This window comes from Solenopsis invicta, chromosome 2 (assembly GCF_016802725.1).
Source record: "Solenopsis invicta isolate M01_SB chromosome 2, UNIL_Sinv_3.0, whole genome shotgun sequence".
Taxonomy (NCBI): domain Eukaryota; kingdom Metazoa; phylum Arthropoda; class Insecta; order Hymenoptera; family Formicidae; genus Solenopsis; species Solenopsis invicta.
This window is the reverse complement of record NC_052665.1, coordinates 13,846,419-13,859,873: the sequence shown is the minus strand read 5'-3', so window position 1 is coordinate 13,859,873 and position 13,455 is coordinate 13,846,419. Positions and strand designations below refer to the sequence as shown.

At 42.9% G+C, this 13,455-nt stretch overlaps 2 protein-coding genes across 9 annotated transcripts in view; both read left to right on the top strand.

Moving 5' to 3' along the window:
- Nucleotides 1–4,547: 4,547 nt before the first annotated feature.
- LOC105207562 (agrin) overlaps nt 4,548–13,455 on the top strand; it is a 731,430-nt gene continuing 722,522 nt past the window's right edge. For all 8 annotated transcript variants that reach the window (XM_039458553.1, XM_039458551.1, XM_039458537.1 and 5 more), the window contains exons 1-2: nt 4,548–4,756; nt 6,854–6,896. The gene's annotated coding sequence lies outside the window, so the exon portion shown is untranslated. The remainder of the gene's footprint in view (nt 4,757–6,853; nt 6,897–13,455) is intronic.
- LOC120359759 overlaps nt 9,557–13,455 on the top strand; it is a 66,732-nt gene continuing 62,833 nt past the window's right edge. The window contains exon 1 of the mRNA XM_039458682.1: nt 9,557–11,964. Within this exon, the coding sequence (XP_039314616.1) occupies nt 11,535–11,964 (430 nt within the window). The 5' untranslated portion in view covers nt 9,557–11,534. The remainder of the gene's footprint in view (nt 11,965–13,455) is intronic.

Sequence of the window (13,455 nt, the reverse complement as noted above, 5' to 3'; positions counted from 1 at the left end):
GTTTAAAAGAAATCAAAGTATATTTACTTGGGTAGGTTTACTCGTCAGCCAGATAGCGGGTACACGGAATATTTGGACATATTTCGTCTCAAAGTATCGCATCCTCGGCTTTAGTGCGAGCACACGGTTGCCTTACGCTGTTTCGCTATCGCAAAACCTATAACGCGAGAGGGACGATCGTTTCGTCTGACGTCTATCGTGCGTTTGGGTAAATTCCGACAATCGGGGAGCTCGCGTGACCACTGCCGCAAGTAGCAAGCCTTCGTGGTTACCCTCCGCGGTGCCTCCGTTGGTGCCATAATATCGCGAGAGGACGTCGTTCCCGCGACGTCTCTATCGCGTTTGATAATTCGCCAATGTCTGGCGATCGTAAGCGGCTCGTTAAATCCGCGTCGCCACGCAGTCCGGGTGTCGTTATAACGCTCGTAATGCTCTTACCAATTGCTTCGCGTCGCTGATAAACTCTTATCCACGCGTCTCTATCTCCGTCCGAGATTGATGAAGTGGATGCACCGATTTAACGATTTCAGCGAATTCTACACACTATTCAATTTGAATTTAAGTAACTTGTGCGAAACATTTAAATGTTTGTGAATACAATTTCACGATTATGGTAGTTTAAGCTTACATTCCATTTCACACGAGTATGCGCGCGCGGTGCCTCACTTTAAAGGCGTTACTGCGTGTTCGCATGTGTGTTTGCGCGTGGATACGGGTTATTTCTTCTTTAAACTAAATTGAACGGTACGTCTTTACCGCGCGACACACCGCTTGTAACACCTCCGACGACGTCGGTTCGACGAACCGAATCCGATCCTCCTCAGAAGTAACATCGTTACGTGTTTTTGCGGGTTCGCGTTCGGTTACCAGGGGCGATTCCTATCCTCGCACCCGAGACGTGGTTCGCGGTGGACGACGACGAAGACGACGACGGACGACGACGAAGACGAAGACGACGACGACGACGACGACGACGACGACGACGACGACGAAGAGAAAGAAGAAGGAAGGAAAAGGCGGTTATACGCGGCGAGCGACGCGAGCGTATAAGCATAGCCGGCATGAAATACGATGAGAGAGTGCCTCGGGTGCGAGACTTATGCTAAGTACACGCACACACGCGTCTCGTCGTGTGTGCATTTTATGTTCGCGTCCGCGTCCGCGTCCGACCCTCCGTCTTCGTTTCTCCGTCTCTTCGAGAGACGCTGCGCGGCCCGCGGCTCCCGGCTTCTACCATCTACCTGCCCGCTCGGCGCGTGTTCTTTATATGGGCCCGCGTCGCGCAGCGCCGGTAGTGCCCGGCGGCATCCGCGACGACACGTTGCCGATGTCGCCGCGTCGGTTGAGAATGTTCCGAGCGACGTTTGCCGCTCGCCACGCATCGCTGAGCCCTTGCACGATTTATCGTGCATGCGCGCCGATTAACGGCGAATCGCACTGTCAGATTGTTATATGGACTGTGCCTTTACAAGCGGAGAAAATGACGAGATCATTTTCGCTCGTTTCCATTGGCCTCGCCGTGGGGAGATCTCGACTCGCGATCTTCTCATACATACCTCGATTACCGGTTCTGACATTCTTTTTTTTATCGATTGAATAAAATCTAAATGTCCTTGGAAAAAGTGGAAAAAGAGAGAGAGAGAGAAAGAGAATATTTATATTCTCGTACTGACATTTCGCGTATGATTAAGCGAGCACAAGGCAGGATTGCAATACCGCTTGCGATAATTAACACAAAGGAGTCGTAATATTTCGCGCGAATCTTTTTATTTCCGCGAGAATGTACGACCAATTTGGTCAACGTGGTTCATCTCGTAATGGTGGCGGTGGCGGTAGCGGCGGTCTGGTATCGGCCGACAATGACATTACTCAAACGGGCTTGACAAACGTATAAAGAGCTAACGACGCTGGCATTACGGCGTACGTGCACGCGAGCATTTGTAAGATCTCGTGGAACGACGGCGGCGGAGGGGCCCAGAGGCCCCGCGAGACCCGGAGGCGACGGTCCCCATAACTCATCTTCATCGTGCTGTCAACAGGTCTTGGTTTTCTGGACGATCTGCGTGTATTCTAAGGGGTCTTCGGCGACTTTGTACCCATAACTTATCGTTCACATAATTCCGAATTGAAAATATTTTATAAAAAAAAAACAAAAAAACAAAAGTAAAACGCGCTTCAGTCTTATCAAAAAATATTTTATGTGAATTTGATCAATTTTATGCTGAAAATAACTTACTCTGATTAGAATATAATAGGTTTTGAGGGATATCATTGAAAAATTGATTTCTCAGTTTTTATAATAGTCTTTTAAAACATTACACAAGAGAATTTTAGCTTAAGACAATTCTTCTAAAAGATAGATTAGTAGCAGATTATAGGATTTAATGTAGGACAGATTTCTTTTGCAATATGAAAAGAGATGTAATTTTAAAATAATAAATCTTTCTTGAAGATTATTCTAGAAGAAAAGAATATAGGATTCTTCACATAGCACGTAGTCTTCTTATTTTAAAAATGCAATTTTTTGGGTGTTACTTTATAAAGGCAACGCAATCTCGATGGCAAGAATGTGATACGTGTTACACGATGTGGCACAACTGCTAGTGCGTTGCAAGATGAAAAGTCATTACAGAATCAATTTAATCGACTAGCTCTTCGTGAGCGTCATGCAGTCAAGACGATCGTCCTTGTCGCCGCGTGCTCGGCGAGAATATAGTTATGCGCGAAGAGAAAGAATTCTCGACCGTGAGGTAGAGACGCCAACGATGCACGACCCGTCCGTCTTTTTATTCTTTTCGGGTACAAGATTGTTGCGCCGAGGTCGAGGTCTGAAACAAAGTGGCGCATTAGCGTTCCTTATGCATGTATTGTTAACGAGCCACGCAAACCGATTCATTCGTTATCGTTGGGGGATCACTCGGTGTGGTAGCTCCCGTCTCGTCTCCTCACCGCCATGTTTCATTCCGTTCGAACGGCGATTTGTCTAGTTGCGTATGCAAACATCGCGCGCTGGGTGAAGGCGATTTGTTTAATGACGGTCTAGTCAGTGGTGTCGTATCGTCGTGAATGAATGTGCCATCTTCTCGGTAATGGTTAATTGCGCCGAGACAACATCGATCATTTCCAAACACATCGTCGTGTTATGTCAAAATATTTTTAGAACACTTAAGACACTTAAATGTCATAGAAATATAATTAATCTCCTCTCGTGGAATATTAAAAGAAATAATTTTTAAACATTATTAGTATGCAGAATATATCAATTAAATCGATAATAATCGTGAATAACGAAACTGTATTCAAATTAGATTTTCTCTTTTCTTCTTCTATCGTGACATTAGTATAAAAGTATGATGTTGCGAAATTCAACAGCTAGGTTATTATTATTTTTTTCTACTCTTGACAGCAGTAGACATCAGTTCTATATTGTGACTTTCATCTTTCTCCTTCTGCAGACATTCTTAAAAATACATGTATCTATTGCATTTAGAAGATATGTAGAAAGTTTACAGTGTGTACTTTCATCTAAAAATAAAATTAGCCGCGGTTTTAGAGTAACATTAAATACCGTAATCAGATTATAAAAATGTAGTTTTATATTTCTTTCTTTTTTGTAGAAATTCAAAAAATATATATTACAGATATTCTCCGGTGTACGAGAGGAAGCAAACGTCAATCGTCGCCGAATTATTGTGAAATATACGAACCGCAGCCGGTTTGTCGCGTCGCGCGTTTACTTCGGTAGTGTCGTTTGAGTATTGGACTAAACAGACTTTTTTCATAACTCCCATTTGATAGACTCTCAGTTCGAGGGCCGGGAATCGCACCCCCGCTGCTTGGCAGTGAATATCCTTACTGGGGCGTTGCACATGGTGGGCGTGCGCGCTGCACCGCGACGTTCCATGCCGAGTGCCCGTGCACGAGGTAATGCCGGGCCGCGTTATAGCATGTTTCCCCTGTGTGCATGTTGCGCGGCTGTCTGGTTGTGTGAGGTTTACACGCTCTGTCTCTGGCGATCGGTTCGGTCCTAAGCGGTTAGAGTTCGGATCAGTTACCTTGGATTCGCATGTTTCTCTTGTTCTCGTCCACCTAAGGTTTTCTTAGATCCTTGATACCCTTTTTGGATTCTTTGGATCTTGGGTTCGAACCAGTGAATCACGTTTAATCTGACTTGGTCAGAACTTGGCCTTGTAGGTTAAGCTTGTGACGAGAGGCTGGCTCTCATTTCCTGATTCGTCTAAAATGCTAGACGTCGGCAATGAGTACCTTCTTCTCTCGTCCTGCCGGAGTGTCTTGTCGACGCCGCTTGGATATAAGATCCAGTGGGACTGATCTCGATGATCCGTTGGCTGGGCTTATGAACGAGTCAATTTTAGACGTGATTTTTGTGAGACAAGAGGCTTCGGATTCAATGCCATTGATTTCGTTTTCTTCCGCGTGGGGCTTACCCTTGTCCGGGGGCGGGTACGCGTGCGTTCTACTCGCCGACGCGGGGTGCTGAATCCACGGGAATCCCTCTGAATGGGAACTCATATCATGGGTTTTATAAACCCGAAGTGTTGCAGTGTCACGCGAAACACTTTATAGATAATTAGTCCACGCGCGCAAATTTAGTATATTATTAGCGAGTGTTCCGCGAGTGTTCCGCGAGTGTACTGCAAGTGTACAACGAAGAGGAGAGTTTGACAACCTGGAGGATTCTGAGAGGAGGAGGAGGCCTAGGAGAGGCATCGGGCCTCAGCGGAGCAACCTTTGGGTGAGTTACTTATTTTTTGTATATTATTTATCATTAATTGTCTTTTTGTTGTTTACTAAAAAAACGGGCTTGCGCTACAAAGCTTTTAATATTACATTTAATTTTATACAAATTACAAATTTTATATTAACCCCTCAATACACATAGTTAAATACGCAATCTCCGCGATGACAGCCGCTCACAATGTTAGCGCAGCGAAAGAACCAATCAGCATCACGGAAAAGCGACAAGATTAACTTTGATATATTCGATATATTCTTTACGTGCCTTTTTTTAGAAAGGATAAGTTATACAAAAGTTTATAGTGTCTTTATTATAGAATAAAGTGGAACGCGTGGTCTTACGGTAACACTAGACACGTGGAATGTCGTTGCGCGCCTCATTTCGTTGTTGCATCCGCAGTACTTCGCGTTTCATGTATATTGAGGAACTAACAATCAGCGCGTAAGGTACGAGGAATCATTGACAGTATAATGCCGATATTTCTCTCCGCTCGGGGATACGACCTGAGAATGCGACGAGGACGATGCAAGGACACGCGATTCTCGCCGGTATCGCGGTATGTCGAGCGAGAGCGTGGGCATCGGGACGACCGATTCGTCTCGGCTTGTCGTTCGGGTCGCGCGTGCTGGAGATTCAATGCCTCATGGAAGTGTCCCTCTCGTCGCGAAAACGATCGCGTGCCAGCGACGGATTCAGAGCGTTCAGTCGGACGTGAGGGATCTCGTTTAGTCGCGTCGACGGTCTCTCGTCACGGCGCATTCATTACCGTCAACCGGGTGTATTATGTGCGCCGTAGGTGACAATACAGCCGTGACGAAATATACGGCCGGAATTCTCGTTGTTAAACGCGTCGGCGAGGTAATGTGCTAATTCCGCATGCGTCCGATGTCTTGGTTAATATTGCGTTCTCGTAAAAGACGTGGAAGTATTGGTCCTTTGCGGTCTTCGTTTATGAAATTTGATACGATAATTTATGACTTACGGTGTCTGAAACACTCGAGAAAAGAGAACGAAGGATTTCTAGACTATATTTCTTGAGAAGCGGAAGGGAGGAGGGAAGTGATCAGCTTAAACCTGATAAAATTGTCCGTGTTTATCAGACGATTAATCTTCGATTGCTAAGCGTATCGAGATGACTTTCCGAAGCGGTTGTCTAGTGTGATTTATTTATCTCCTTAAAGTAGAGAACTTAAAACGATAAAAGAACAGTAATCTAATAAATCTTTGTTTCATGCTTGTGGCATTTATGAGCGTTAGTCATTTCTTTTATTTTATTTTTAAACATATTTCACTCTTTTTAACGCGATGTAATTTGTTCACTGGAAGAAAAACACGCCGCGCATAGAGCAATGCATAAATTATCGAATTGAGTATTGGAAGCAACAGAAAGATGCAATACTTTGATCGCTTGTTAACAATAAAAAACAAATTGTTAACAAATTGTTTTGCAGAATTTATGTTTTTGAAATATATTACGCATGCAGTACTGAAATTTGTATGTTTTATCGCGTCATAATTAGCTTGACTTTAATAATCATGTCATATCGCACGGGCAGAGCTGTTGGAATTTTTTGGTCGTTAACGATACGTGGGTCGCAACGACGGATCGACTCCGTGAGCCAAGCTGCGCGCGGGTTTAATTAGCAAGTGCAGTCGTAACTAACCCCGTATCTTAAATATTTGTCACCCGCGTGGAATCAATTTGGTGTTTGTACAGCAATTTGTTAAACCTCTCCGTTTCTCGTTCGTGCTTCATCCGTTAATTTCTTTGTGAGATTTTGCGGGTATACTATACATGAATACATCGTGTAAATCGTAGATCTGTGTGGTTATAATTTTTCGTGTTATTTTTTTGCCGCAAAACTGCAGTAATAAAGAGTGCTGTTTGTGCAATTAACGTCAGGGAAACCGTGCAAAATGGCTCGCGATCGTCATATTTTAATGATTGGTGCGCGCGCGATAATTAACTGTGCTTCTTGAAAAATATGCATGACAGTCATTATTTATTGATATATTTATTTTAATTATTTATCATATTAAACATATTCATTATTTTGAGCGCTATTACAATTTGGATATATTTGTCTTTTTCAGATCGATATGCAGTAATACAGTTCCGCTGATGCGCAACGTATCGGTGAGTGTCAGATTATCTTTTGATTTAATTTGAGGTAATGGATCCGTGAAAATTGTATCGGCTTTAGAAAGTGCATAATTAAAATTTCACGTTAAAAATATAAAATATTACAAATAGATATCTTATAGATCTATTACTTTAAATGAATGAACCATTAATTATAATCCTGGAATATGCGAATTATATCTCGGTTAATTGTGTATATCATGCACATTATACTCGTTATACTAAAGCATTAATTATTGGCACAGTTCGATATTTCCTTCCATAATAAGTAAAAATTATATTGAATTAGCCTGGAATTTATTGAACTTGCAAACGTACTGCATTTATTTTTCTAATGTGTTAATTTAATTTTAATTTTTTATTTTTCATTTATTTACATTTATTGATAGCTTAATTTTGTGAATTGAAGTAAAATATCGTTATAATTTGAATGTAGACTTCGCAAATATCACTTGTGAGAACCAATAATAGATTGCAATCATTTTATTATTGGCTTATTTTGACGTTTATAATTCGAAAATTATTACGATTTTGACATTTTCGTGTTTGAATCATATGCTGAGATAATTTCTATTAAAGTATCATTCGCTGATCGCAGAACGCTACATAATGAGCCTGCTTTTAATACTTGCACATTTTTTTTGTATTTCTTTGAAGATTAGTTTCCGATTTGTATTCCGATTTGTATCGCGATTAGCGAGTAACGTTTCATTAGTCTACAGTACTAATTATCTCCCGGCTGCGTTATAAATTGTTGACTTCCGCGTAATTTCTATTACCAGGTTCATTACATTGAGGTGAGTAGTTTTACGAAAGTCAATGTAGGATGCCAACAGTATAATTATTTAACGGCAGTTATGAATGTTGTAGGTTAGTCTCGTGCAACTTTGCAAGATTGTGATATATTACTCTACGGATTGAGACATTATTATAGCCTATATTCACATCTTGCGTTTAGCGTTAAACGTAGGTGTTGCCAGTCTGACTTTTACGAAGATCATGTTCAATGTTATCGCGGCTACGAATCATGCTACCATGTTTAGCGCCATGAAAGAGATCTGAATAGAATTTTTAATTCAAAAAATGACAGAAAAAAAATTGGAAAAATTTTAAATGTAAAATATAAACAAATTATGAAAAATAAACGGCATACGAGATTGCAGGTAAAATAAATAAAATAAAATATTAAGATATATAGTACATATACATTAATTGAAATAATATATAGAAATTCAATATGCAAAGTCTTTCCAATATCAATTTTATTTATCGATTTATCAAGTTTTAATGAAACTACGAATATATCTAATGTTATCATAAGATAAGCATTTCCAATTATTTATATTTGTTAAGGAATTAAATTCGAGCTTAGGAAATATCTTTTTCAATATATTCTTGTTTCGTCAACAAAACGTTTTGAATGTCCAACAGATTTTTTTTGGGACACGCACAATTCGTATTTCCGTTTCTCTTAACGAAAAGGCGTAGGCAAATCTGTAAGGTTCCTATCGCGACGATCGTTTCTGCAAACGTTCGAAACTCGAGACGGTGTCTAGCTGATGCGTTGCGAGACAAGAATCTCGTCTGTACCCACACCCAGCTCGCGAAGGCGCGTAACATTGTTACTGGTACACACGAATAACCGCGGAAATTATGATGTACCATAACTGACGACACCGTATATCGTGCCCTGCCCATTTTCACACCGCGTCGCGTCGAGACCGTCGTCATAAAATAGAGGAGTGCGTGTCTTTCCTTTTACGAAGTCGTTGTCGAAGTCGAGCCATTAGCTTTTTCCATCGGGCTCGTTAAGTCAGATTCTCACCGTTTCGTGGGTGAGATAGTCCGAGGAGAGGAGACGGTGTGTGGCGCTCGAGATTATCGATCGCCATCAATTACAAACCGTCCGGGATCGTCGATCGTTAAGCCGGTGTCGATTAGATCATTTAACTTTGTCTCTTTCTCGCGCGACAATCTCGGGGTCGATCGACATTCGCATATTCGTAAATTGATAGTAAAAACGTCGCTAAATTTAAATGCTTTTTTGCGCAACATTAAAAACGAACCGTGGATCAAAAATAAATCTGATCTACCTGAAACTGAAGGATTAAATAACGAAAATTTAAATTATTTGTCTCTATTATTTTCATCTGACAATGAGTTTTAAATTCAGAGTTGGCTCTCAATATTAATGTTAATAAAAATTGTCACTCTAAAAAAATTCCAAAAATACTGAAAAATTCTCGATGAGAGATTTTTCTACAGGTGCTGATATAGCTCCGGCGTTAGTTGCTAATTTTCCACTTCTTTTTTTGTATATACGCGCGAGTATAATCCACGGGATTCCACGCGCGTGTGGCGCGTGCGAATGGAGCCAGCAGCGACGTGAACGTGTCGCAGATATACTCGTATGCGTGCATGCGTGCGTGCGTGCGTGCGTGCGTGCGTGCACCTTCACTGCTGTACCCGGCTAAGATTTCTCTCCCCCTCTGTCTCTCGCTCTCGCGGCGTGTACGCACACGCGCGCGCGGGCGCGTGTACCGTCCTCACGGACGCTCACGCACGCACGAACGCACGCACTCACACCCTCGCGCCCGTCCTCTACGTCTCTCTTTCTCCCTCTCGGCCCGCCGCGGGTTCTCTAAGGCGACTTACGCCTACACGTTGTAGTTGCAGCATCCACACTTAGCCCTCCTCAGTCCAGCGCGTGCCTCCACGCGACCAACCACCACCTCGATCACTGCTCTCTCACTCTCGCGCGGGTTCACGCTCGTGGTGGCGAGCCTCAACACACGTTCGCCGCGAATTTCGCGCTGACAGTGCTTTCGGCCAGCGACTGCTTGATCGCGCGGCTCGATCAAGTGGTCCGCCAGTGTTCTGTGCTACTGTGTCTCACGACTGGAGAAAATCGAATCAAATGCGTTGGATGTGGCTGTCATGACGAATGTCGCGTCGACGCTTTCTAACGGTATAATTTCACGAGTGCTGGTGAAACTGTATAAGAAAGCTTCGACGTGTTTTGCAGAATTATAACGTTTACATGAAAAATATAGAACGACATCTCAAATGATGCTTATAAAGTTATAAAAATTCGTTGAAAATTTGTTGAAAACGACAGTTGAATATTCTTTTTTTTCCATTCTGGAGTAATGGCATATTTTGGTTTACTTATTTTTTTAAAACGGTGATAAAAATAAGTGTGTTTTTGACATTTCAGAATAGCATATTAGTCTTCATAATTAAGTATCATCAGAATATGTCTTTTAATAGTGCGGAATAATTTAATGGACGTTCAACTGTTTCTGAAATTTGAATATATTTTGGAACATCATGACGGCGCATTTGACTACATATTTATAACCAATGTCATTTAGTGTATGAGGAAGCATTTATTAAAACAGATGGTTGAGGTGGTGCTCGCGTATCGTTCGTGTGAGTTATATTATCGATATTCGGAGTAATTCGGTCAGATTGCGGTGAATATTTCGTGAAGAGTGTTTATTATAAAAACATATTTCTATAATGAATTCCAGTGAAAAGTATTGCAGGATCGCAAGCACTTTGACGCTTGGTTAAGCCGTGAGCTAAATATCCGCGATGGCGCATGATAGGCGTGAATTTGTGATATTATCGCGACAAGCAGGAGTTGAGTAGAGAATTCACATTCGACCGCCGATCATTCGGAGGTTCGATCGGAAACCAGTTGACGATCGAAGCGCGAGTAGAGCCGCGTGTTTCGTTGACGATCGTTGGCGACCGCGTTCGGCATCCGGTCTCATCAGCGACGACGATAAAACGGAGAACGACAGCGACGACGCAACGGGGGAGGCGAATCGGCAGTTTATCGATTCGTCGATCGATCGAGAAACATCGCGCCCGCTGCTCAACTGGAGCGGGTGAACGTTGGCACGCGGATTGGAAATCGACGAGCGTGGGTTGACACGCGGCGCCAACCTGTTGCTCAAGATCGGACTCGTTTCCATTTAGAGGACTACGGGAGCCCAGGCCGAACTGGCTGCCGTCGCTCTGACACACCGTGGGACCCGTCCTCGATCCGGAGCCAGGAATTAATCAACCGGACCAGCGGAGTTTCGAGTGCCCACTTCTGATTAACACCCGTGCTTGTATTTATTGAAGACGCAGTGGGATCAGAAGTTCTCCGTGGTAGTCTTCTGTTTCGGAGCCATGCTATTGATACCGGTTGCTTCTGATTAACGTCGCGTTTCTCTGAAGGAGGTTGTTGACGATAGGAGGTCTTCAAGATACGTCTTCAACTCGAAACCGGGAATTAATCAAACGAACTTGTGATTAAATGGACCCAACGGACAGTTATCAAGCGGATTGTAGAACCACGAGTCTTCGAGATAGAACGTCAGTTTGGTGCGTGGAATTAATGAGAATAAACTCGCACGTTGCGAATGCATTTCTTATTAATATCGGAATGTGAATTACAAGTAGAGTAAACTATCGTGTTGAAACATCGTGTAGTATTCATGAGAGTGCTCAACGATTAAAACTATTACATTGAGTGTGTGTATGTGTGCGTGTATGTATGTAAGCAAAGACGGAGAAATTGGAAACGCAGACAGTTTTATTCGCGTGTCGGAGAGTGACGCGGAACTTTGAAACAGAATGAACATCGGATTCAAAATGGTCAGTTATTCAGTGATCATTTTTGTGGTCCTCTGTACCAGTCTGTCGTCGGCCAGCTTCTCGACTGGCGAGTTGCTGGAATGTCGGGCGAACTTGACGGCGACAATCAGGAACGACACGATGTTCGTGGAGAAGGTGCGCCAGTCGGACTACATCTTCACTGGAAAGGTGAAAGAGCTTCGGCATGGACAGGTGGTGCACGTGCGCGTCAAGAGGGCGATCAAGGGCGCGCTGAACGTCACCGTCGACATCGCCACGAACGATACCTGCGGTCGTTACATCAGGCGCGGTTACACCGGCATCTTCATGGCGCGTCGCGGTGCCGGCGACGTGGGCAGGATCGTGATGCACTTCGGCCCGGTACCGCTTACGCTCGCCAATCTCGACAGGCTGAACGCCGCCGTCAGAGGTGAGCTCGCCGTCAGGCATCATCGTTCTTCGATTTCACGTGGTAAAACGGAACGCGGCGCGAACGTTCGCGCTTTAACGAGACGTTCTAACGTCGCGTTAAAACGCTTCCCGTTAATTGGATAAGTCGGAATACGGACTACCTGGCGCAGCACCGCCGGGCGCGAGATATACAAGCACAGCGGCAGCCTGTCCGTTCACATTTAATGGATCTCGTCATCAGGCGAGAGCTACGCGGTTTCGCAAGGGAATGTGCGGCTCGCTCGGATTATACGGCTCGCGCCACCGTTTAATGCAGAATGTTTGATATATATAATTTTAGTTCTCTCTTTGGTTGATTTTGTAGCCGACTTGTGAGTCTTCGCGAAGTTTGAAAACTCGAGGTTTCACACTTTAGGAATGCAAATGAATAACTGAATTTTCGAAGAGATTTGTTTTAGCGGGAGTAAGGAAAATTTAGAAGAACATACCTATGAAGAATCTGTACTGATTTCATGAAATGGATTTTGTAGAGTTATATTGAGAATATCTCGCTTTATTTCGTTTTTATAGTACGTAGAAATTTATTCAAATTTCGATTTATTTTTATTCGTTATACAACCCGCATTGCGCGCAACTAAGGAATAAAGAAAGGATTTTATATTCACGATGATTCTTATCTTTTTTCTTGCATATTGTGCAGTGTTCTCTTACAAGAATCATGCGTGAGCGTGTTGACACGCAATGTGTTGTTGGCACGTAGGTGGATAAAACACGTCAGTCGGTTAGCATTCAAGGTCCACTGGACAATCGCCTCGACAAAAGCGTAAGACAGCTAGAAACGGCAGTATCTTCTTGTGCGAATTAATTTATGAGAATAATAAAAGAAAAAATTAAAAATTAAAAATCTTGTGCGCGCGATTTTTCTAATGTTATCTCCACGTCATCTACATTTATGATACATAAACAATTTTATAAAACATATATGTGATGCTGTTAACATGCGATAGAAACGTAAGACGTGTTATTGCAACACATTTTTTTTGTTTTCTTAAAAAATAATCTATTTCAGTATTTCTCGCGTGAATTTTTGATATGTTACAATTCCTGCATACATGATCAAAATGTAAGAAAAAGCGCGCGAGGTGGTTCGCGAGAAAGTTTGATTTATTGCGTCGCGTTTAACCCCAAGAATTATTAAATCACGGCCGTTTCGCCTCACGCACGCGGGCATGCCCCTTTTCATCGTGTTAATCGCGCTAAATAAAGCGACGCGCATTATAAATAAATTACGACAGTAATTTAACTCTTTTACGATCTGGAGAGCGCTTAATTCCTCCCCCGGGGCCGATGATACCGTTCCGACGTGATGTACCCCGACGGTCGCCGGGATTGTTTCGTGGACTATTAAAGAAATTAATGTAGGAATTATAAGACTGGCTTCCCGGGGCACATCTCGGGCTCCAAAGTGATAGGGAGTCGTGATTTATTTAATAAGCGGAGATTAAGTGCG